Here is a 26331-nt window from a genome sequence, read left to right as displayed (position 1 = left end):
GTCAGTAGTAGGTAAGTAATTGGAAGGAGTACTAAGAGATAGGATCTACAAGTATTTAGATAGACAGGGACTTATCAGGGAGAGTCAACACAGCTTTGTGCATAGTAGGTCATGTTTAACAAATCTATTAGAGTTTTTCAAGGAGGTTACAAGGAAAGTGGATGAAGGAAAGGCAGTGGATGTTGTCTACATGGACTTTAGTAAGGCCTTTGACAAGGTCCCATATGGGAGGTTAGTTAGGACGATTCAGTTGCTAGGTATACATGGTGAGTTGACACAAAGACTGGAGGTGTAGTGGACAATGAGAAAGGTTTTCAAAGCTTGCAGAGGGATTTGGACCAGCTGGAAAAATGGGCTGAAAAATGGCAGATGGAGTTTAATACAGACAAGTGTGAGGTATTGCACTTTGGAAGGAAAAACCAAGGTAGAACATACAAGGTAAATGGTAGGGCACTGAGCAGTACGGTAGAACAGAGGGATCTGGGAATACAGATACAAAATTCCCTAAAAGTGGCCTCAAAGGTAGATAGGGTACTAAAGGGAGCTTTTGGTACATTGCCCTTTATAAATCAAAGTATTGAGTATAAGAGTTGGAATGTAATGGTGAGGTTGTATAAGACATTGGTGAGACCGAATTTGGAATATTGTGTGCAATTCTGGTCACCGAATTACAGGAAGGATATTAATAAGATTGAAAGAGTGCAGAGAAGGTTTACAAGGATGTTGCTGGGACTTGAGAAACTGAGTTACAGAGAAAGGTTGAATAGATGAGGACTTTATTCCCTGGAGTGTAGAAGAATGAGGGGAGACTTGATAGAGGTATATAAAATTATGATGGTTATAGATAGAGTGAATGCAAGCAGGCTTTTTCCACTGAGGTTAGGGGAGGAAAAAACCAGAGGATATGGGTGAAGGGGAAAAAATTAAAGGGAACATTAGCGGGGGCTTCTTCACACAGAGTGGTGGGGTGTGGAATGAACTGCCAGTTGAAGTGGTGAATGCAGGCTCACTTTTAACATTTAAGAAAAACTTGGACAGGTATGAGACGGGTATGGAGGGATATGGCCCAGGTGCAGGTCAGTGGGACTAGGCAGAAAAATGGTTCGGCACAGCCAAGGAGGGCCAAAAGACTGGTTTCTGTGTGTAATGTTCTATGGTTCTATGGTTCTGAAAGGTTATGAATAGTTAAAAAAACTAGGTAATGATAGAGATTTAGAAGATTATAAGGCTAGCAGGAAGGAGCTTAAGAATGAAATTAAGAGCTCCAGAAGGGGCCATGAGAGGGCCTTGGCGAGCAGGATTAAAGAAAACCCTAAGTCATTCTACAGGTATGTGAAGAGCAAGAGGATAAAGCGTGCGAGAATAGGGCCAATCAAGTGTGACAGTGGAAAAGTGTGTATGGAACAGGAGGAGATAGCAGAGGAACTTAATGAATACTTTGCTTGAGTATTCACTACAGAAAAGGATCTTTGTGATTGTAGGGATGACTTACAGTGGATTGAAAAGCTTGAGCATACAGATATTAAGAAAAAAGATGTGCTGGAGCTTTTGGAAAACATCAAGTTGGATAAGTCTCTGGAACCAAATGAGATGTACCCCCGGCTACTGTGGGAGGCGAGGGAGGAGATTGCTGAGCCTCTGGCGATGATCTTTGCATCATCAATAGGGATGGAGAGGTTCCAGAGGACTGGAGTGTTGCAGATGTTGTTCCCTTATTCAAGAAAGGGAGTAGAGATAGCCCAGGAAATTATAAACCAGTGAGTCTTACATCAGTGGTTGGGAAATTGATGGAAAAGAGACAGGATTTATGAACATTTGGAGAGGCATACCATGATTAGAAAGAGCCAGCATGGCTTTGTTAAAGGGCAGTTCGTGCCTTATGAGCCTGATCGTATTTTTATAGGATGTGACTAAACACGTTGATGAAGGTAGAGCAGTAGATGTAGTGTATATGGATTTCAGCAAGGCATTTGATAAGGTACCCCATGCAAGGCTTATTGAGAAAGTAAGGATGCATGGGATCCAAGCTTTGTGGATCCAGAATTGGTTTGCCCACAAAAGGCAAAGACTGGTTGTAGACTAGTCATATTCTTCATGGAGGTCAGTGACGAGTGCAGTGCCTCAGGGATCTGTTCTGGGACCCCTTCTCTCCATGACTTTTATAAATGATCTGGATGAGGAAGTGGAGGGATGTGTTAGTAATTTTGCTGATGACATAAAGGTTTGGGGTGTTGTGGATGGTGTGGAGGGCTGTCAGAGGTTACAGTGGGACACTGATAGGATGCAGAACTGGGCTGAGAAATGGCAGATGGAGTTCAACCCAGATAAGCATGAGATGGTTCATTTTGATAGGTCAAATATGATGGCAGAGTATAGTATTAATGGTAAGACTCTTGGCAGTGTGGAGGATCAGAGGGATCTTGGGCCTGAGTCCAAAGGACACTCAAAGCTGTTGTGCAGGTTGTCTCTGTATTTAAAAAGGCATATGGTGTATTAGCCTTCATCAATTGTGGGATTGAGTTTAGGACTGAGAGGTAATGTTACAGCTGTACAGGACCCTGGTCAGACCTCACTTGGAGTACTGTGCTCAGTTCTGGTCAACTCACTACGGGAAGGATGTGGAAGCCATAGAAAGAGGGTAGAGGAGATTTACGAGGATGTTGCCTGGATTGAGGAGCATGTCTTATGAGAATAGGTTGAGTGAACGCAGCCTTTTCTCCTTGGAGTGACAGAGGATGAGAGATGACCTGATAGAGGAGTACAAGGTAAGTTTTTTTACACAGAGAGTGGTGAGTGCGTGGAGTGGGCTGTCAGTGGCAGTGGTGGAGGCAGATACAATAGGGTCTTTTAAGAGACTCTTGGATGGATACATGGGGCTTAGAAAATGGAGAGCTATGGGTAACCCTAGGTAATTTCTAAAGTACATGTTCGGCACAGCATTGTGGGCCACAGGGCCTGTATTGTGCTGAAGGTTTTCTATGTTTCTATGACTCATCACTGGATCCTGGGATCACCTTCCCACTGCCTCTCGCTTTATTAAAGTGAGCTCCTTTCAAACCAGCTCCACCCTCCGTGAAAACAACAACAGCTCGGGGAACTGGACCATCGGAACCAGTGACTCACACGGCCAGGACTGTGTCAGCCCACACGTCCAAGAACCCACCCAGGACCTCTGGAACTACAGACGGACAGCCCCCTGGACCCCGACCTACATCAACCAAACCTCCAGTCATTGGGACAACACCAAACCTGGGCACCTCAGGAGCTGGGCCATCCTCGTCTAAGCACCCTGGCCCCGGACCAGGAGTAACAAGTAAGCTAGTGGGATCACACTGTGCCAATTCCCCAGCACGTGTCCCTGGTAGAGTCCACTACCCCATTCCCCAGCACTTCCTGAGAAACCGATGGCTCAGCAGCAATGCTCATCCCAACTTTCTCCCACATGTCCCAGCTGAGTGAGCGAGTCCAGCCAAGGCAGATGTCCCAATCCGCAGTACCGCCACTCCAGCAGTGTGACACTCCCTCCGTACCTCCCCTCCCACAGTGTGACACTCCCTCCGTACCTCCCCTCCCACAGTGTGACACTCCCTCCGTACCTCCCCTCCCAAAGTGTGACACTCCCTCCGTACCTCCCCTCCCACAGTGTGACACTCCCTCCGTACCTCCCCTCCCAAAGTGTGACACTCCCTCCGTACCTCCCCTCCCACAGTGTGACACTCCCTCCGAACATACCCTCCCAAAGTGTGACACTCCCTCAGTACCGCCCCTCCCACAGTGAGACACTCCCTCCGTACCTCCCCTCCCACAGTGTGACACTCCCTCCGTACCTCCCCTCCCTCCGTACCTCCCCTCCCACAGTGTGACACTCCCTCCGTACCTCCCCTCCCACAGTGTGACACTCCCTCCGTACCGCTCCTCCCACAGTGTGACACTCCCTCCGTACCTCCCCTCCCACAGTGTGACACTCCCTCCGTACCTCCCCTCCCAAAGTGTGACCCTCCCTCAGTACCGCTCCTCCCACATTGTGACACTCCCTCAGTACCCGCCCCTCCCACAGTGTGACACTCCCTCCGTACCTCCCCTCCCAAAGTGTGACACTCCCTCCGTACCTCCCCTCCCACAGTGTGACCCTCCCTCAGTACCGCCCCTCCCACAGTCTGACACTCCCTCCGTACCGCTCCTCCCACAGTGTGACACTCCCTCCGTACCTCCCCTCCCAAAGTGTGACACTCCCTCCGTACCTCCCCTCCCACAGTGTGACACTCCCTCAATACCGCTCCTCCCACAGTGTGACACTCCCTCAGTACCACCCCTCCCACAGTGTGACCCTCCCTCAGTACCGCTCCTCCCACAGTGTGACCCTCCCTCAGTACCGCCCCTCCCACAGTGTGACACTCCCTCCGTACCGCTCCTCCCACAGTGTGACACTCCCTCCGTACCGTCCCCACAGTGTGACACTCCCTCAGTACCACCCCTCCCACAGTGTGACCCTCCCTCAGTACCGCCCCTCCCACAGTGTGACACTCCCTCCGTACCGCTCCTCCCACAGTGTGACCCTCCCTCAGTACCGCCCCTCCCACAGTGTGACACTCCCTCCGTACCGCTCCTCCCACAGTGTGACCCTCCCTCCGTACAGTCCCTCCCTCCGTACCGCCCCTCCCACAGTGTGACACTCCCTCCGTACCGCTCCTCCCACAGTGTGACACTCCCTCCGTACCGCTCCTCCCACAGTGTGACCCTCCCTCCGTACCGCCCCTCCCTCCGTACCGCTCCTCCCACAGTGTGACCCTCCCTCCGTACCGTCCCTCCCTCCGTACCGCTCCTCCCACAGTGTGACCCTCCCTCCGTACCGTCCCTCCCTCAGTACCTCCTCTCCCACAGTGTGACACTCCCTCCGTACCGCTCCTCCCACAGTGTGACACTCCCTCCGTACCGCTCCTCCCACAGTGTGACCCTCCCTCCGTACCGTCCCTCCCTCCGTACCGCTCCTCCCACAGTGTGACCCTCCCTCCGTACCGTCCCTCCCTCAGTACCTCCTCTTCCACAGTGTGACACTCCCTCCGTACCGCTCCTCCCACATTGTGACACTCCCTCAGTACCGCCCCTCCCACAGTGTGACTCTCCCTCCGTACCGCCCCTCACACAGTGTGAGACTCCCTCAGTACCGCCCCTCCCACAGTGTGACACTACCTCAGTACCGCCCCTCCCACAGTGTGACACTCCCTCAGTACCTCCTCTCCCACAGTGTGACACTCCCTCAGTACCTCCCCTCCCACAGTGTGACACTCCCTCAGTACCGCCCCTCCCACAGTGTGACACTCCCTCCGTACCGCCCCTCCCACAGTGTGACACTCGCTCCGTACCGCCCCTCCCACAGTGTGACACTCCCTCAGTACCTCCTCTCCCACAGTGTGACACTCCCTCCGTACCGCTCCTCCCACAGTGTGACACTCCCTCAGTACCGCCCCTCCCACATTGTGACACTCCCTCAGTACCGCCCCTCCCATAGTGTGACCCTCCCTCAGTACCGCTCCTCCCACATTGTGACACTCCCTCAGTACCGACCCTCCCACAGTGTGACTCTCCCTCCGTACCGCCCCTCCCACAGTGTGACACTCCCTCAGTACCGCCCCTCCCACAGTGACCCTCCCTCAGTACCTCCCCTCCCACAGTGTGACACTCCCTCAGTACCGCCCCTCCCACAGTGACCCTCCCTCAGTACCGCCCCTCCCACAGTGTGACACTCCCTCAGTACCTCCCCACCCACAGTGTGACACTCCCTCAGTATCGCCCCTCCCACAGTGACCCTCCCTCAGTACCTCCCCTCCCTCAGTACCGCCCCTCCCACAGTGACCCTCCCTCAGTACGGCCCCTCCCACAGTGATCCTCCCTCAGTACCTCCCCTCCCTCAGTACCGCCCCTCCCACAGTGACCCTCCCTCAGTACCTCCCCTCCCTCAGTACCGCCCCTCCCACAGTGACCCTACCTCAGTACCGCCCCTCCCACAGTGTGACACTCCCTCAGTACCTCCCCTCCCACAGTGTGACACTCCCTCAGTACCGCCCCTCCCACAGTGACCCTCCCTCCGTACCTCCCCTCCCACAGTGTGACCCTCCCTCAGTACCGCCCCTCCCACAGTGTGACACTCCCTCCGTACCGCTCCTCCCACAGTGTGACCTCCCTCAGTACCGCCCCTCCCACATTGTGACACTCCCTCCGTACCGCTCCTCCCACAGTGTGACCTCCCTCAGTACCGCCCCTCCCACATTGTGACACTCCCTCCGTACCGCTCCTCCCACAGTGTGACCTCCCTCAGTACCACCTCCTCCCACAGTGTGACCCTCCCTCTGTACCACTCCTCCCACAGTGTGACCCTCCCTCCGTACCGTCCCTCCCTCCGTACCGCTCCTCCCACAGTGTGACCCTCCCTCCGTACCGTCCCTCCCTCAGTACCTCCTCTCCCACAGTGTGACACTCCCTCCGTACCGCTCCTCCCACATTTTGACACTCCCTCAGTACCGCCCCTCCCACAGGGTGACTCTCCCACCGTACCGCCCCTCCCACAGTGTGACACTCCCTCAGTACCTCCCCTCCCACAGTGTGACACTCCCTCAGTACCGCCCCTCCCACAGTGTGACACTCCCTCAGTACCTCCTCTCCCACAGTGTGACACTCCCTCAGTACCTCCCCTCCCACAGTGTGACACTCCCTCAGTACCTCCGCTCCCACAGTGTGACACTCCCTCAGTACCGCCCCTCCCACAGTGTGACACTCCCTCCGTACCGCCCCTCCCACAGTGTGACACTCCCTCAGTACCACCCCTCCCACAGTGTGACACTCCCTCAGTACCTCCTCTCCCACAGTGTGACACTCCCTCCGTACCGCTCCTCCCACAGTGTGACACTCCCTCCGTACCGCCCCTCCCACAGTGTGACACTCCCTCAGTACCGCTCCTCCCACATTGTGACACTCCCTCAGTACCGCCCCTCCCACAGTGTGACCCTCCCTCAGTACCTCCTCTCCCACAGTGTGACACTCCCTCAGTACCGCCCCTCCCACATTGTGACACTCCCTCAGTACCGCCCCTCCCACAGTGTGACACTCCCTCAGTACCGCCCCTCCCACAGTGTGACACTCCCTCAGTACCGCCCCTCCCACAGTGTGACACTCCCTCAGTACCGCCCCTCCCACAGTGTGACACTCCCTCAGTACCGCCCCTCCCACAGTGTGACACTCCCTCAGTACCGCCCCTCCCACATTGTGACACTCCCTCAGTACCGCCCCTCCCACAGTGTGACACTCCCTCAGTACCGCCCCTCCCACAGTGTGACACTCCCTCAGTACCGCCCCTCCCATAGTCTGACCTCCCTCCGTACCGCTCCACCCACAGTGACCCTCCCTCAGTACCTCCCCTCCCACAGTGTGACACACCCTCAGTACCGCCCCTCCCACAGTGACCCTCCCTCAGTACCGCCCCTCCCACAGTGTGACACTCCCTCAGTACCTCCCCACCCACAGTGTGACACTCCCTCAGTACCGCCCCTCCCACAGTGACCCTCCCTCAGTACCTCCCCTCCCTCAGTACCGCCCCTCCCACAGTGACCCTCCCTCAGTACCGCCCCTCCCACAGTGACCCTCCCTCAGTACCTCCCCTCCCTCAGTACCGCCCCTCCCACAGTGACCCTCAGTACCGCCCCTCCCACAGTGACACTCCCTCAGTACCGCCCCTCCCACAGTGTGACACTCCCTCAGTACCTCCCCTCCCACAGTGTGACACTCCCTCAGTACCGCCCCTCCCACAGTGACCCTCCCTCCGTACCTCCCCTCCCACAGTGTGACCCTCCCTCAGTACCGTCCCTCCCACAGTGTGACCCTCCCTCAGTACCGCCCCTCCCACAGTGACCCTCCCTCAGTACCGCCCCTCCCACAGTGTGACACTCCCTCAGTACCTCCTCTCCCACAGTGTGACTCTCCCTCCGTACCGCCCCTCCCACAGTGTGACACTCCCTCCGTACCGCCCCTCCCACAGTGTGACCCTCCCTCCGTACCGCTCCTCCCACAGTGTGACACTCCCTCAGTACCGCCCCTCCCACAGTGTGACACTCCCTCAGTACCACCCCTCCCACATTGTGACACTCCCTCCGTACCGCTCCTCCCACAGTGTGACCTCCCTCAGTACCGCCCCTCCCACATTGTGACACTCCCTCCGTACCGCTCCTCCCACAGTGTGACCTCTCTCAGTACCACCTCCTCCCACAGTGTGACCCTCCCTCTGTACCGTCCCTCCCACAGTGTGACCCTCCCTCCGTACCGCCCCTCCCACATTGTGACACTCCCTCTGTACCGTCCCTCCCACAGTGTGACACTCCCTCAGTACCGCTCCTCCCATAGTGTGACACTCGCTCCGTACCGCCACTCCCACAGTGTGACACTCCCTCAGTACCACTCCTCCAATAGTGTGACACTCCCTCCGTACCACTCCTCCCACAGTGTGACACTCCCTCCGTACCACTCCTCCAATAGTGTGACACTCCCACCGTACCACTCCTCCCACAGTGTGACACTCCCTCAGTACCGCCCCTCCCACAGTGTGACCCTCCCTCCGTACCGTCCCTCCCACAGTGTGACCCTCCCTCAGTACCGCCCCTCCCATAGTGTGACCTCCCTCCGTACCTCCCCTCCCACATTGTGACCTCCCTCAGTACCTCCCCTCCCACACTGTGACACTCCCTCAGTACCTCCCCTCCCACAGTGTGACACTCCCTCAGTACCGCCCCTCCCACAGTGTGACACTCCCTCAGTACCGCCCCTCCCACATTGTGACACTCCCTCAGTACCGTCCCTCCCACATTGTGATACTCCCTCAGTACCCGCCCCTCCCACAGTGTGACACTCCCTCCGTACCGCCCCTCCCACAGTTTGACACTCCCTCCGTACCATCCCTCCAACAGTGTGACCCTCCCTCAGTACCGCCCCTCCCACAGTGTGACACTCCCTCAGTACCGCCCCTCTCACAGTGTGACAATCCCTCCGTACCGCTCCTCCCACAGTGTGACCCTCTCTCAGTACCTCCTCTCCCACAGTGTGACCCTCCCTCAGTACCGCCCCTTCCACAGTGTGACACTCCCTCCATACTGCCCCTCCCACAGTGTGACACTCCCTCCGTTCCGCCCCTCCCACAGTGTGACCCTCCCTCAGTACCTCCTCTCCCACAGCGTGACCCTCCCTCAGTACCGCCCCTCCCACAGTGTGACCCTCTCTCAGTACCGCCCCTCCCATAGTGTGACCTCCCTCCGTACCGCTCCACCCACAGTGACCCACCCTCAGTACCACCCCTCCCACAGTGTGACACTCCCTCAGTACCGCTCCTCCCACAGTGTGACCCTCACTCAGTACCACCCCTCCCACAGTGTGACCCTCCCTCGGTACCACCCCTCCCACAGTGTGACACTCCCTCAGTACCACCCCTCCCACAGTGTGACACTCCCTCAGTACCGCTCCTCCCATAGTGTGACCTCCCTCCGTACCACCCCTCCCACAGTGTGACACTCCCTCAGTACCTCCCCTCCCACAGTGTGACCCTCTCTCAGTACCGCTCCTCCCATAGTGTGACCTCCCTCCGTACCGCTCCACCCACAGTGACCCACCCTCAGTACCGCCCCTCCCACAGTGACCCTCCCTCAGTACCGTCCCTCCCACAGTGACCCACCCTCAGTACCACCCCTCCCACAGTGACCCTCCCTCCGTACCGCCCCTCCCACAGTGTGACCCTCCCTCCGTACCGCCCCTCCCATAGTCTGACCTCCCTCCGTACCGCTCCACCCACAGTGACCCACCCTCAGTACCGTCCCTCCCACAGTGACCCTCCCTCAGTACCGCTCCTCCCACAGTGTGACCCTCCCTCAGTACCGCCTCTCCCACAGTGACCTTCCCTCAGTACCGCCACTCCAGCAGTGTGACCTCCCTCCGTACCGCTCCACCCACAGTGACCCTCCCTCAGTACCGCCCCTCCCACAGTGTGACCTCCCGCAGTACCACCCCTCCCACAGTGTGACCTCCCGCAGTACCACCCCTCCCACAGTGTGACACTCCCTCAGTACCGCCACTCCAGCAGTGTGACCCTCTCTCAGTACCGCCCCTCCCATAGTGTGACCTCCCTCCGTACCGCTCCTCCCACAGTGTGACCCTCCCTCAGTACCACCCCTCCCACAGTGTGACACTCCCTCAGTACCGCTCTTCCCTCAGTGTGACCTCCCTCAGTACCTCCTCTCCCACAGTGTGACACTCCCTCCGTACCTCCCCTCCCACAGTGACCCTCCCTCAGTACCTCCCCTCCCACAGTGACCCTCCCTCAGTACCTCCCCTCCCACAGTGTGACACTCCCTCAGTACCGCCCCTCCCACAGTGACCCTCCCTCAGTACCGCCCCTCCCACAGTGTGACACTCCCTCAGTACCTCCCCACCCACAGTGTGACACTCCCTCAGTATCGCCCCTCCCACAGTGACCCTCCCTCAGTACCTCCCCTCCCTCAGTACCGCCCCTCCCACAGTGACCCTCCCTCAGTACGGCCCCTCCCACAGTGATCCTCCCTCAGTACCTCCCCTCCCTCAGTACCGCCCCTCCCACAGTGACCCTCCCTCAGTACCTCCCCTCCCTCAGTACCGCCCCTCCCACAGTGACCCTACCTCAGTACCGCCCCTCCCACAGTGTGACACTCCCTCAGTACCTCCCCTCCCACAGTGTGACACTCCCTCAGTACCGCCCCTCCCACAGTGACCCTCCCTCCGTACCTCCCCTCCCACAGTGTGACCCTCCCTCAGTACCGCCCCTCCCACAGTGTGACACTCCCTCCGTACCGCTCCTCCCACAGTGTGACCTCCCTCTGTACCGCCCCTCCCACATTGTGACACTCCCTCCGTACCGCTCCTCCCACAGTGTGACCTCCCTCAGTACCGCCCCTCCCACATTGTGACACTCCCTCCGTACCGCTCCTCCCACAGTGTGACCTCCCTCAGTACCACCTCCTCCCACAGTGTGACTCTCCCTCTGTACCACTCCTCCCACAGTGTGACCCTCCCTCCGTACCGTCCCTCCCTCCGTACCGCTCCTCCCACAGTGTGACCCTCCCTCCGTACCGTCCCTCCCTCAGTACCTCCTCTCCCACAGTGTGACACTCCCTCCGTACCGCTCCTCCCACATTTTGACTCCCTCAGTACCGCCCCTCCCACAGTGTGACTCTCCCTCCGTACCGCCCCTCCCACAGTGTGACACTCCCTCAGTACCTCCCCTCACACAGTGTGACACTCCCTCAGTACCGCCCCTCCCACAGTGTGACACTCCCTCAGTACCTCCTCTCCCACAGTGTGACACTCCCTCAGTACCTCCCCTCCCACAGTGTGACACTCCCTCAGTACCTCCCCTCCCACAGTGTGACACTCCCTCAGTACCGCCCCTCCCACAGTGTAACACTCCCCCCGTACCGCCCCTCCCACAGTGTGACACTCCCTCAGTACCACCCCTCCCACAGTGTGACACTCCCTCAGTACCTCCTCTCCCACAGTGTGACACTCCCTCCGTACCGCTCCTCCCACAGTGTGACACTCCCTCCGTACCGCCCCTCCCACAGTGTGACACTCCCTCGGTACCTCCCCTCCCACAGTGTGACCCTCCCTCCGTACCTCCCCTCCCACAGTGTGACCCTCCCTCCGTACCGCCCCTCCCACAGTGTGACACTCTCTCAGTACCGCCCCTCCCACATTGTGACACTCCCTCAGTACCGCCCCTCCCACAGTGTGACACTCCCTCAGTACCGCCCCTCCCACAGTGTGACACTCCCTCAGTACCGCCCCTCCCACATTGTGACACTCCCTCAGTACCGCCCCTCCCACAGTGTGACACTCCCTCAGTACCGCCCCTCCCACATTGTGACACTCCCTCAGTACCGCCCCTCCCACAGTGTGACACTCCCTCAGTACCGCCCCTCCCACAGTGTGACACTCCCTCAGTACCGCCCCTCCCACAGTGACACTCCCTCAGTACCGCCCCTCCCACAGTGTGACACTCCCTCAGTACCGCCCCTCCCACAGTGTGACAATCCCTCATACCGCCCCTCCCACAGTGACCCTCCCTCAGTACCTCCCCTCCCACAGTGTGACACACCCTCAGTACCGCCCCTCCCACAGTGACCCTCCCTCAGTACCGCCCCTCCCACAGTGTGACACTCCCTCAGTACCTCCCCACCCACAGTGTGACACTCCCTCAGTACCGCCCCTCCCACAGTGACCCTCCCTCAGTACCTCCCCTCCCTCAGTACCGCCCCTCCCACAGTGACCCTCCCTCAGTACCGCCCCTCCCACAGTGACCCTCCCTCAGTACCTCCCCTCCCTCAGTACCGCCCCTCCCACAGTGACCCTCAGTACCTCCCCTCCCTCAGTACCGCCCCTCCCACAGTGACCCTCCCTCAGTACCGCCCCTCCCACAGTGTGACACTCCCTCAGTACCTCCCCTCCCACAGTGTGACACTCCCTCAGTACCGCCCCTCCCACAGTGACCCTCCCTCCGTACCTCCCCTCCCACAGTGTGACCCTCCCTCAGTACCGCCCCTCCCACAGTGTGACCCTCCCTCAGTACCGCCCCTCCCACAGTGACCCTCCCTCAGTACCGCCCCTCCCACAGTGTGACACTCCCTCAGTACCTCCTCTCCCACAGTGTGACTCTCCCTCCGTACCGCCCCTCCCACAGTGTGACACTCCCTCCGTACCGCCCCTCCCACAGTGTGACCCTCCCTCCGTACCGCTCCTCCCACAGTGTGACACTCCCTCAGTACCGCCCCTCCCACAGTGTTACACTCCCTCAGTACCACCCCTCCCACATTGTGACACTCCCTCCGTACCGCTCCTCCCACAGTGTGACCTCTCTCAGTACCACCTCCTCCCACAGTGTGACCCTCCCTCTGTACCGTCCCTCCCACAGTGTGACCCTCCCTCCGTACAGCCCCTCCCACATTGTGACACTCCCTCTGTACCGTCCCTCCCACAGTGTGACACTCCCACCGTACCACTCCTCCCACAGTGTGACACTCCCTCAGTACCGCCCCTCCCACAGTGTGACACTCCCTCAGTACCGCTCCTCCCACAGTGTGACCTCCATCAGTACCTCCTCTCCCACAGTGTGACACTCCCTCCGTACCGCCCCTTCCACAGTGTGACACTCCCTCCGTACCGCCCCTCCCACAGTGTGACACTCCCTCCGTACCGCCCCTCCCACAGTGTGACCCTCCCTCTGTACCGTCCCTCCCACAGTGTGACCCTCCCTCAGTACCCGCCCCTCCCATAGTGTGACCTCCCTCCGTACCTCCCCTCCCACATTGTGACCTCCCTCAGTACCTCCCCTCCCACACTGTGACACTCCCTCAGTACCTCCCCTCCCACAGTGTGACACTCCCTCAGTACCGCCCCTCCCACAGTGTGACACTCCCTCAGTACCGCCCCTCCCACATTGTGACACTCCCTCAGTACCGTCCCTCCCACATTGTGACACTCCCTCAGTACCGCCCCTCCCACAGTGTGACACTCCCTCCATACCGCCCCTCCCACAGTTTGACACTCCCTCCGTACCATCCCTCCAACAGTGTGACCCTCCCTCAGTACCGCCCCTCCCACAGTGTGACACTCCCTCAGTACCGCCCCTCTCACAGTGTGACAATCCCTCCGTACCGCTCCTCCCACAGTGTGACCCTCTCTCAGTACCTCCTCTCCCACAGTGTGACCCTCCCTCAGTACCGCCCCTTCCACAGTGTGACACTCCCTCCATACTGCCCCTCCCACAGTGTGACACTCCCTCCGTTCCGCCCCTCCCACAGTGTGACCCTCCCTCAGTACCTCCTCTCCCACAGCGTGACCCTCCCTCAGTACCACCCCTCCCACAGTGTGACCCTCTCTCAGTACCCGCCCCTCCCATAGTGTGACCTCCCTCCGTACCGCTCCACCCACAGTGACCCACCCTCAGTACCACCCCTCCCACAGTGTGACACTCCCTCATTACCGCTCCTCCCACAGTGTGACCCTCACTCAGTACCACCCCTCCCACAGTGTGACCCTCCCTCGGTACCACCCCTCCCACAGTGTGACACTCCCTCAGTACCACCCCTCCCACAGTGTGACACTCCCTCAGTACCGCTCCTCCCATAGTGTGACCTCCCTCCGTACCACCCCTCCCACAGTGTGACACTCCCTCAGTACCTCCCCTCCCACAGTGTGACCCTCTCTCAGTACCGCTCCTCCCATAGTGTGACCTCCCTCCGTACCGCTCCACCCACAGTGACCCACCCTCAGTACCCGCCCCCTCCCACAGTGACCCTCCCTCAGTACCGTCCCTCCCACAGTGACCCACCCTCAGTACCACCCCTCCCACAGTGACCCTCCCTCCGTACCGCCCCTCCCACAGTGTGACCCTCCCTCCGTACCGCCCCTCCCATAGTCTGACCTCCCTCCGTACCGCTCCACCCACAGTGACCCACCCTCAGTACCGTCCCTCCCACAGTGACCCTCCCTCAGTACCGCTCCTCCCACAGTGTGACCCTCCCTCAGTACCGCCTCTCCCACAGTGACCTTCCCTCAGTACCCGCCACTCCAGCAGTGTGACCTCCCTCCGTACCGCTCCACCCACAGTGACCCTCCCTCAGTACCGCCCCTCCCACAGTGTGACCTCCCGCAGTACCACCCCTCCCACAGTGTGACACTCCCTCAGTACCGCCACTCCAGCAGTGTGACCCTCTCTCAGTACCGCCCCTCCCATAGTGTGACCTCCCTCCGTACCGCTCCTCCCACAGTGTGACCCTCCCTCAGTACCACCCCTCCCACAGTGTGACACTCCCTCAGTACCGCTCTTCCCTCAGTGTGACCTCCCTCAGTACCTCCTCTCCCACAGTGTGACACTCCCTCCGTACCTCCCCTCCCACAGTGACCCTCCCTCAGTACCTCCCCTCCCACAGTGTGACACTCCCTCAGTGCCACCCCTCCCACAGTGTGACTCTCCCTCAGTACCATCCCTCCCACAGTGACCCTCCCTCAGTACCGCCCCTCCCACAGTGTGACCCTCTCTCAGTACCACCCCTCCCACAGTGTGACTCTCCCTCAGTACCTCCCCTCCCACAGTGTGACCCTCTCTCAGTACCGCCCCTCCCACATTGTGACACTCCCTCCGTACCGCCCCTCCCACAGTGTGACACTCCCTCAGTACCGCCCCTCCCACAGTGTGACACTCCCTCAGTACCGCCCCTCCCACATTGTGACACTCCCTCCGTACCGCTCCACCCACAGTGACCCTCCCTCAGTACCTCTAATCCCACAGTGTGACCCTCCCTCAGTACCGCCTCTCCCACAGTGACCTTCCCTCAGTACCGCCACTCCAGCAGTGTGAACTCCCTCCGTACCGCTCCACCCACAGTGACCCTCCCTCAGTACCCGCCCCTCCCACAGTGTGACACTCCCTCAGTACCGCTCTTCCCTCAGTGTGACCTCCCTCAGTACCTCCTCTCCCACAGTGTGACACTCCCTCCGTACCTCCCCTCCCACAGTGACCCTCCCTCAGTACCTCCCCTCCCACAGTGTGACACTCCCTCAGTGCCACCCCTCCCACAGTGTGACTCTCCCTCAGTACCATCCCTCCCACAGTGACCCTCCCTCAGTACCGCCCCCTCCCACAGTGTGACCCTCTCTCAGTACCACCCCTCCCACAGTGTGACTCTCCCTCAGTACCTCCCCTCCCACAGTGTGACCCTCTCTCAGTACCCGCCCCTCCCACATTGTGACACTCCCTCCGTACCGCCCCTCCCACAGTGTGACACTCCCTCAGTACCGCCCCTCCCACAGTGTGACACTCCCTCAGTACCGCCCCTCCCACATTGTGACACTCCCTCAGTACAGCCCCTCCCACAGTGCGACTCTCCCTCCGTACCGCCCCACCCACAGTGTGACACTCCCTCAGTACCGCCCCTCCCACAGTGTGACACTCCCTCAGTACCGCCCCTCCCACAGTGTGACACTCCCTCGGTACCTCCCCTCCCACAGTGTGACACTCCCTCAGTACCGCCCCTCCCACATTGTGACACTCCCTCAGTACCGCCCCTCCCACAGTGTGACACTCCCTCCGTACCTCCCCTCCCACAGTGTGACACTCCCTCAGTACCGCTCCTCCCACAGTGTGACACTCCCTCCATACCACCCCTCCCACAGTGTGACCTCCCTCCGTACCACCCCTCCCACATTGTGACCCTCCCTCAGTACCGCTCCTCCCACAGTGTGACTCCCTCCGTACCGCCCCTCCCACAGTGTGACACTCCCTCAGTACCGCCCCTCCCACAGTGTGACACTCCCTCCGTACCACCCCTCCCACAGTGTGACCCTCCCTCCGTACCGCTCCTCCCACAGTGTGACACTCCCTCCGTACCGCCCCTCCCAAAGTGTGACTCCCTCCGTACCGCTCCTCCCACAGTGTGACACTCCCTCCGTACCGCCACTCCAGCAGTGTGACACTCCCTCCGTACCACTCCTCCCACAGTGTGACACTCCCTCAATACCGCCACTCCAGCAGTGTGACCTCCCTCAGTACCGCCCCTCCCACAGTGTGACCTCCCTCCGTACCGCCCCTCCCACAGTGTGACCCTCCCTCAGTACCTCCCCTCCCACAGTGTGACCCTCCCTCAGTACCTCCCCTCCCACAGTGTGACCCTCCCTCCGTACCGCTCCTCCCACAGTGTGACCCTCCCTCAGTATCGCCCCTCCCACAGTGTGACACTCCTTCAGTATCGCCCCTCCCACAGTGTGACCCTCCCTCAGTACCTCCCCTCCCACAGTGTGACCCTCCCTCAGTACCACCCCTCCCACAGTGTGACACTCCCTCTGTACCTCCCCTCCCACAGTGTGACCCTCCCTCAGTACCACCCCTCCCACAGTGTGACACTCCCTCAGTACCGCCCCTCCCACAGTGTGACACTCCCTCAGTACCGCCCCTCCCACATTGTGACACTCCCTCAGTACCGCCCCTCCCACAGTGTGACACTCCCTCAGTACCTCCCCTCCCACAGTGTGACACTCCCTCAGTACCGCCCCTCCCACATTGTGACACTCCATCGGTACCGCCCCTCCCACAGTGTGACACTCCCTCAGTACCGCCCCTCCCACAGTGTGACACTCCCTCAGTACCGCCACTCCAGCAGTGTGACCTCCCTCCGTACCGCCCCTCCCACAGTGTGACCCTCCCTCCGTACCGCTCCTCCCACAGTGTGACACTCCCTCCGTACCGCCCCTCCCAAAGTGTGACTCCCTCCGTACCGCTCCTCCCACAGTGTGACACTCCCTCCATACCGCCACTCCAGCAGTGTGACACTCCCTCCGTACCACTCCTCCCACAGTGTGACACTCCCTCAGTACCGCCCCTCCCACAGTGTGACCTCCCGCAGTACCACCCCTCCCACAGTGTGACACTCCCTCAGTACCGCCACTCCAGCAGTGTGACCCTCTCTCAGTACCGCCCCTCCCATAGTGTGACCTCCCTCCGTACCGCTCCTCCCACAGTGTGACCCTCCCTCAGTACCACCCCTCCCACAGTGTGACACTCCCTCAGTACCGCTCTTCCCTCAGTGTGACCTCCCTCAGTACCTCCTCTCCCACAGTGTGACACTCCCTCCGTACCACCCCTCCCACAGTGTGACCCTCCCTCCGTACCGCTCCTCCCACAGTGTGACACTCACTCCGTACCTCCCCTCCCTCCGTACCTCCCCTCCCACAGTGTGACACTCCCTCCGTACCTCCCCTCCCACAGTGCGACACTCCCTCCGTACCGCTCCTCCCACAGTGTGACACTCCCTCAGTACCGCCCCTCCCACAGTGTGACACCCCCCCGTACCTCCCCTCCCACAGTGTGACACTCCCTCAGTACCGCTCCTCCCACAGTGTGACACTCCCTCCATACCGCCCCTCCCACAGTGTGACCTCCCTCCGTACCACCCCTCCCACATTGTGACCCTCCCTCAGTACCGCTCCTCCCACAGTGTGACTCCCTCCGTACCGCCCCTCCCACAGTGTGACACTCCCTCAGTACCTCCCCTCCCACAGTGTGACTCTCCCTCTGTACCACCCCTCCCACAGTGTGACCTCCCTCCATACCGCCCTCCCACATTGAGACACTCCCTCCGTACCACCCCTCCCACAGTGTGACTCTCCCTCCGTACCGCCACTCCAGCAGTGTGACCTCCCTCCGTACCGCCCCTCCCAGTGTGACCCTCTCTCAGTACCGCCCCTCCCATAGTGTGACCTCCCTCCGTACCGCCACTCCCACATTGTGACACTCCCTCAGTACCACCCCTCCCACAGTGTGACACTCCCTCAGTACCTCCCCTCCCACAGTGTGACACTCCCTCAGTACCACCCCTCCCACAGTGTGACCCTCTCTCAGTACCGCCCCTCCCATAGTGTGACCTCCCTCCGTACCGCTCCACCCACAGTGACCCACCCTCAGTCCCACCCCTCCCACAGTGACCCTCCCTCAGTACCGTCCCTCCCACAGTGACCCACCCTCTGTACCACCCCTCCCACAGTGACCCTCCCTCCATACCGCCCCTCCCACAGTGACCCTCCCTCCGTACCGCCCCTCCCACAGTGTGACCCTCCCTCCGTACCGCCCCTCCCACAGTGTGACACTCCCTCAGTACCGCCACTCCAGCGGTGTGACCTCCCTCCGTACCGCCCCTCCCACAGTGTGACCCTCCCTCCGTACCGCTCCTCCCACAGTGTGACACTCCCTCCGTACCGCCCCTCCCAAAGTGTGACTCCCTCCGTACCGCTCCTCCCACAGTGTGACACTCCCTCCATACCGCCACTCCAGCAGTGTGACACTCCCTCCGTACCACTCCTCCCACAGTGTGACACTCCCTCAATACCGCCACTCCAGCAGTGTGACCTTCCTCAGTACCGCCCCTCCCACAGTGTGACCTCCCTCCGTACCGCCCCTCCCACAGTGTGACCTCCCTCCGTACCGCCCCTCCCACAGTGTGACCCTCCCTCAGTACCTCCCCTCCCACAGTGTGACCCTCCCTCAGTACCTCCCCTCCCACAGTGTGACCCTCCCTCCGTACCGCTCCTCCCACAGTGTGACCCTCCCTCAGTATCGCCCCTCCCACAGTGTGACACTCCTTCAGTATCGCCCCTCCCACAGTGTGACCCTCCCTCAGTACCTCCCCTCCCACAGTGTGACCCTCCCTCAGTACCACCCCTCCCACAGTGTGACACTCCCTCTGTACCTCCCCTCCCACAGTGTGACCCTCCCTCAGTACCACCACTCCCACAGTGTGACCCTCCCTCAGTACCGCCCCTCCCACAGTGTGACACTCCCTCAGTACCGCCCCTCCCACATTGTGACACTCCCTCAGTACCGCCCCTCCCACAGTGTGACACTCCCTCAGTACCTCCCCTCCCACAGTGTGACACTCCCTCAGTACCGCCCCTCCCACATTGTGACACTCCCTCAGTACCGCCCCTCCCACATTGTGACACTCCATCGGTACCGCCCCTCCCACAGTGTGACACTCCCTCAGTACCGCCCCTTCCACAGTGTGACACTCCCTCCATACTGCCCCTCCCACAGTGTGACACTCCCTCCGTACCGCCCCTCCCACAGTGTGACCCTCCCTCAGTACCTCCTCTCCCACAGCGTGACCCTCCCTCAGTACCTCCCCTCCCACAGTGTGACCCTCTCTCAGTACCGCTCCTCCCATAGTGTGACCTCCCTCCGTACGGCTCCACCCACAGTGACCCACCCTCAGTACCGCCCCTCCCACAGTGACCCTCCCTCAGTACCGTCCCTCCCACAGTGACCCACCCTCAGTACCACCCCTCCCACAGTGACCCTCCCTCCGTACCGCCCCTCCCACAGTGTAACCCTCCCTCCGTACCGCCCCTCCCATAGTCTGACCTCCCTCCGTACCGCTCCACCCACAGTGACCCACCCTCAGTACCGTCCCTCCCACAGTGACCCTCCCTCAGTACCGCTCCTCCCACAGTGTGACCCTCCCTCAGTACCGCCTCTCCCACAGTGACCTTCCCTCAGTACCGCCACTCCAGCAGTGTGACCTCCCTCCGTACCGCTCCACCCACAGTGACCCTCCCTCAGTACCGCCCCTCCCACAGTGTGACCTCCCGCAGTACCACCCCTCCCACAGTGTGACACTCCCTCAGTACCGCCACTCCAGCAGTGTGACCCTCTCTCAGTACCGCCCCTCCCATAGTGTGACCTCCCTCCGTACCGCTCCTCCCACAGTGTGACCCTCCCTCAGTACCACCCCTCCCACAGTGTGACACTCCCTCAGTACCGCTCTTCCCTCAGTGTGACCTCCCTCAGTACCTCCTCTCCCACAGTGTGACACTCCCTCCGTACCACCCCTCCCACAGTGTGACCCTCCCTCCGTACCGCTCCTCCCACAGTGTGACACTCCCTCCGTACCTCCCCTCCCTCCGTACCTCCCCTCCCACAGTGTGACACTCCCTCCGTACCTCCCCTCCCACAGTGTGACACTCCCTCCGTACCGCTCCTCCCACAGTGTGACACTCCCTCAGTACCGCCCCTCCCACAGTGTGACACCCCCCCGTACCTCCCCTCCCACAGTGTGACACTCCCTCAGTACCGCTCCTCCCACAGTGTGACACTCCCTCCATACCGCCCCTCCCACAGTGTGACCTCCCTCCGTACCACCCCTCCCACATTGTGACCCTCCCTCAGTACCGCTCCTCCCACAGTGTGACTCCCTCCGTACCGCCCCTCCCACAGTGTGACACTCCCTCAGTACCTCCCCTCCCACAGTGTGACTCTCCCTCTGTACCACCCCTCCCACAGTGTGACCTCCCTCCATACCGCCCTCCCACATTGAGACACTCCCTCCGTACCACCCCTCCCACAGTGTGACTCTCCCTCCGTACCGCCACTCCAGCAGTGTGACCTCCCTCCGTACCGCCCCTCCCAGTGTGACCCTCTCTCAGTACCGCCCCTCCCATAGTGTGACCTCCCTCCGTACCGCCACTCCCACATTGTGACACTCCCTCAGTACCACCCCTCCCACAGTGTGACACTCCCTCAGTACCTCCCCTCCCACAGTGTGACACTCCCTCAGTACCACCCCTCCCACAGTGTGACCCTCTCTCAGTACCGCCCCTCCCATAGTGTGACCTCCCTCCGTACCGCTCCACCCACAGTGACCCACCCTCAGTCCCACCCCTCCCACAGTGACCCTCCCTCAGTACCGTCCCTCCCACAGTGACCCACCCTCTGTACCACCCCTCCCACAGTGACCCTCCCTCCGTACCGCCCCTCCCACAGTGACCCTCCCTCCGTACCGCCCCTCCCACAGTGTGACCCTCCCTCCGTACCGCCCCTCCCACAGTGTGACCCTCCCTCCGTACCGCACCTCCCACAGTGTGACACTCCCTCCGTACCGCCCCTCCCACAGTGTGACCCTCCCTCAGTACCGCCCCTCCCACAGTGTGACCCTCCCTCAGTACCACCCCTCTCACAGTGTGACACTCCCTCAGTACCGCTCCTCCCACAGTGTGACACTCCCTCCGTACCGCCCCTCCCACAGTGTGACCCTCCCTCAGTACCGCTCCTCCCACAGTGTGACCCTCCCTCAGTACCGCTCCTCCCATAGTGTGACACTCCCTCCGTACCGCTCCTCCCACAGTGTGACCCTCTCTCAGTACCGCTCCTCCCACAGTGTGACACTCCCTCCGTACCGCCCCTTCCACAGTGTGACACTCCCTCCATACCGCCCCTCCCACAGTGTGACACTCCCTCCGTACCGCCCCTCCCACAGTGTGACACTCCCTCCGTACCGCCCCTCCCACAGTGTGACACTCCCTCCGTACCGCTCCTCCCACAGTGTGACCTCCCTCAGTACCTCCCCTCCCACAGTGTGACCCTCCCTCCGTACCGCTCCTCCCACAGTGTGACACTCCCTCAGTACCGCTCCTCCCACAGTGTGACCTCCCTCAGTACCTCCCCTCCCACAGTGTGACACTCCCTCAGTTCCGCTCCTCCCATAGTGTGACACTCCCTCCGTACCTCCCCTCCCACAGTGTGACACTCCCTCAGTACCGCTCCTCCCATAGTGTGACCTCCCTCCGTACCACCCCTCCCACAGTATGACACTCCCTCAGTACCGCCCCTCCCACAGTGTGACACTCCCTCAGTACTGCTCCTCCCATAGTGTGACACTCCCTCCGTACCTCCCCTCCCACAGTGTGACCCTCCTTCAGTACCGCCCCTCCCACAGTGTGACCCTTCCTCAGTACCTCCCCTCCCACAGTGTGACACTCCCTCAGTATCTCCCCTCCCACAGTGTGACACTCCCTCAGTACCTCCCCTCCCACAGTGTGACACTCCCTCAGTACCGCTCCTCCCATAGAGTGACCTCCCTCCGTACCACCCCTCCCACAGTGTGACACTCCCTCAGTACCGCCCCTCCCACAGTGTGACACTCCGTCAGTACCGCTCCTCCCATAGTGTGACCTCCCTCCGTACCACCCCTCCCACAGTGTGACACTCCCTCAGTACCGCCCCTCCCACAGTGTGACCCTCCCTCCGTACCTCCCCTCCCACGGTGTGACACTCCCTCAGTACCGCTCCTCCCATAGTGTGACCTCCCTCCGTACCTCCCCTCCCACAGTGTGACACTCCCTCAGTACCGCCCCTCCCACAGTGTGACACTCCCTCAGTACCGCCCCTCCCACAGTGTGACTCTCCCTCTGTACCACCCCTCCCACAGTGTGATCTCCCTCCATACCGCCCTCCCACATTGTGACACTCCCTCAGTACCGCCCCTCCCACAGTGTGACACTCCCTCAGTACCGCCACTCCAGCAGTGTGACCTCCCTCCGTACCGCCCCTCCCACAGTGTGACCCTCTCTCAGTACCGCCCCTCCCATAGTGTGACCTCCCTCCGTACCGCCCCTCCCACAGTGTGACCCTCTCTCAGTATCACCCCTCCCACAGTGTGACTCTCCCTCAGTACCATCCCTCCCACAGTGACCCTCCCTCAGTACCGCCCCTCCCACAGTGACCCTCCCTCAGTACCGCCCCTCCCACAGTGAGACCCTCTCTCAGTATCACCCCTCCCACAGTGTGACTCTCCCTCAGTACCATCCCTCCCACAGTGACCCTCCCTCAGTACCGCCCCTCCCACAGTGTGACCCTCTCTCAGTACCGCCCCTCCCACATTGTGACACTCCCTCCGTACCGCCCCTCCCACAGTGTGACACTCCCTCAGTACCGCCCCTCCCACAGTGTGACACTCCCTCAGTACCGCCCCTCCCACATTGTGACACTCCCTCAGTACCGCCCCTCCCACAGTGTGACTCTCCCTCCGTACCGCCCCTCCCACAGTGTGACCTCCCTCCGTACCACCCCTCCCACAGTGTGACACTCCCTCAGTACTTCCCCTCCCACAGTGTGACACTCCCTCAGTACCGCCCCTCCCACAGTGTGACACTCCCTCAGTACCGCCCCTCCCACATTGTGACACTCCCTCGGTACCCGCCCCTCCCACAGTGTGACACTCCCTCAGTACCGCTCCTCCCACAGTGTGACTCCCTCCGTACCGCCCCTCCCACAGTGTGACACTCCCTCAGTACCTCCCCTCCCACAGTGTGACTCTCCCTCTGTACCACCCCTCCCACAGTGTGACCTCCCTCCATACCGCCCTCCCACATTGAGACACTCCCTCCGTACCACCCCTCCCACAGTGTGACTCTCCCTCCGTACCGCCACTCCAGCAGTGTGACCTCCCTCCGTACCGCCCCTCCCAGTGTGACCCTCTCTCAGTACCGCCCCTCCCATAGTGTGACCTCCCTCCGTACCGCCACTCCCACATTGTGACACTCCCTCAGTACCACCCCTCCCACAGTGTGACACTCCCTCAGTACCTCCCCTCCCACAGTGTGACACTCCCTCAGTACCACCCCTCCCACAGTGTGACCCTCTCTCAGTACCGCCCCTCCCATAGTGTGACCTCCCTCCGTACCGCTCCACCCACAGTGACCCACCCTCAGTCCCACCCCTCCCACAGTGACCCTCCCTCAGTTCCGTCCCTCCCACAGTGACCCACCCTCTGTACCACCCCTCCCACAGTGACCCTCCCTCCATACCGCCCCTCCCACAGTGACCCTCCCTCCGTACCGCCCCTCCCACAGTGTGACCCTCCCTCCGTACCGCCCCTCCCACAGTGTGACACTCCCTCAGTACCGCCACTCCAGCAGTGTGACCTCCCTCCGTACCGCCCCTCCCACAGTGTGACCCTCCCTCCGTACCGCACCTCCCACAGTGTGACACTCCCTCCGTACCGCCCCTCCCACAGTGTGACCCTCCCTCAGTACCGCCCCTCCCACAGTGTGACCCTCCCTCAGTACCACCCCTCTCACAGTGTGACACTCCCTCAGTACCGCTCCTCCCACAGTGTGACACTCCCTCCGTACCGCCCCTCCCACAGTGTGACCCTCCCTCAGTACCGCTCCTCCCACAGTGTGACCCTCCCTCAGTACCGCTCCTCCCATAGTGTGACACTCCCTCCGTACCGCTCCTCCCACAGTGTGACCCTCCCTCCATACCGCCCCTCCCACAGTGTGACACTCCCTCCGTACCGCCCCTCCCACAGTGTGACACTCCCTCCGTACCGCCCCTTCCACAGTGTGACACTCCCTCCATACCGCCCCTCCCACAGTGTGACACTCCCTCCGTACCGCCCCTCCCACAGTGTGACACTCCCTCCGTACCGCCCCTCCCACAGTGTGACACTCCCTCCGTACCGCTCCTCCCACAGTGTGACCTCCCTCAGTACCTCCCCTCCCACAGTGTGACCCTCCCTCCGTACCGCTCCTCCCACAGTGTGACACTCCCTCAGTACCGCTCCTCCCACAGTGTGACCTCCCTCAGTACCTCCCCTCCCACAGTGTGACACTCCCTCAGTTCCGCTCCTCCCATAGTGTGACACTCCCTCCGTACCTCCCCTCCCACAGTGTGACACTCCCTCAGTACCGCTCCTCCCATAGTGTGACCTCCCTCCGTACCACCCCTCCCACAGTATGACACTCCCTCAGTACCGCCCCTCCCACAGTGTGACACTCCCTCAGTACTGCTCCTCCCATAGTGTGACACTCCCTCCGTACCTCCCCTCCCACAGTGTGACCCTCCTTCAGTACCGCCCCTCCCACAGTGTGACCCTTCCTCAGTACCTCCCCTCCCACAGTGTGACACTCCCTCAGTATCTCCCCTCCCACAGTGTGACACTCCCTCAGTACCTCCCCTCCCACAGTGTGACACTCCCTCAGTACCGCTCCTCCCATAGAGTGACCTCCCTCCGTACCACCCCTCCCACAGTGTGACACTCCCTCAGTACCGCCCCTCCCACAGTGTGACACTCCCTCAGTACCGCTCCTCCCATAGTGTGACCTCCCTCCGTACCACCCCTCCCACAGTGTGACACTCCCTCAGTACCGCCCCTCCCACAGTGTGACCCTCCCTCCGTACCTCCCCTCCCACGGTGTGACACTCCCTCAGTACCGCTCCTCCCATAGTGTGACCTCCCTCCGTACCTCCCCTCCCACAGTGTGACACTCCCTCAGTACCGCCCCTCCCACAGTGTGACACTCCCTCAGTACCGCCCCTCCCACAGTGTGACTCTCCCTCTGTACCACCCCTCCCACAGTGTGATCTCCCTCCATACCGCCCTCCCACATTGTGACACTCCCTCAGTACCGCCCCTCCCACAGTGTGACACTCCCTCAGTACCGCCACTCCAGCAGTGTGACCTCCCTCCGTACCGCCCCTCCCACAGTGTGACCCTCTCTCAGTACCGCCCCTCCCATAGTGTGACCTCCCTCCGTACCGCCCCTCCCACAGTGTGACCCTCTCTCAGTATCACCCCTCCCACAGTGTGACTCTCCCTCAGTACCATCCCTCCCACAGTGACCCTCCCTCAGTACCGCCCCTCCCACAGTGACCCTCCCTCAGTACCGCCCCTCCCACAGTGAGACCCTCTCTCAGTATCACCCCTCCCACAGTGTGACTCTCCCTCAGTACCATCCCTCCCACAGTGACCCTCCCTCAGTACCGCCCCTCCCACAGTGTGACCCTCTCTCAGTACCGCCCCTCCCACATTGTGACACTCCCTCCGTACCGCCCCTCCCACAGTGTGACACTCCCTCAGTACCGCCCCTCCCACAGTGTGACACTCCCTCAGTACCGCCCCTCCCACATTGTGACACTCCCTCAGTACCGCCCCCTCCCAC

General features: G+C 60.9%; 1 protein-coding gene across 1 annotated transcript in view; it reads left to right on the top strand.

The window, feature by feature from the left end:
- cdhr5b (cadherin-related family member 5b) overlaps nucleotides 1-26331 on the top strand; it is a 177436-nt gene that overhangs the window by 122974 nt on the left and 28131 nt on the right. Inside the window, exon 14 of the mRNA XM_059976391.1 lies at nucleotides 3062-3313. Coding sequence (XP_059832374.1) covers nucleotides 3062-3313 — 252 coding nt within the window. The remainder of the gene's footprint in view (nucleotides 1-3061; nucleotides 3314-26331) is intronic.

Source organism: Hypanus sabinus, chromosome 7 (assembly GCF_030144855.1).
Source record: "Hypanus sabinus isolate sHypSab1 chromosome 7, sHypSab1.hap1, whole genome shotgun sequence".
NCBI lineage: Eukaryota > Metazoa > Chordata > Chondrichthyes > Myliobatiformes > Dasyatidae > Hypanus > Hypanus sabinus.
Note: the sequence above shows the minus strand (reverse complement) of the source record. Positions and strands in the feature narration are given on the sequence as shown.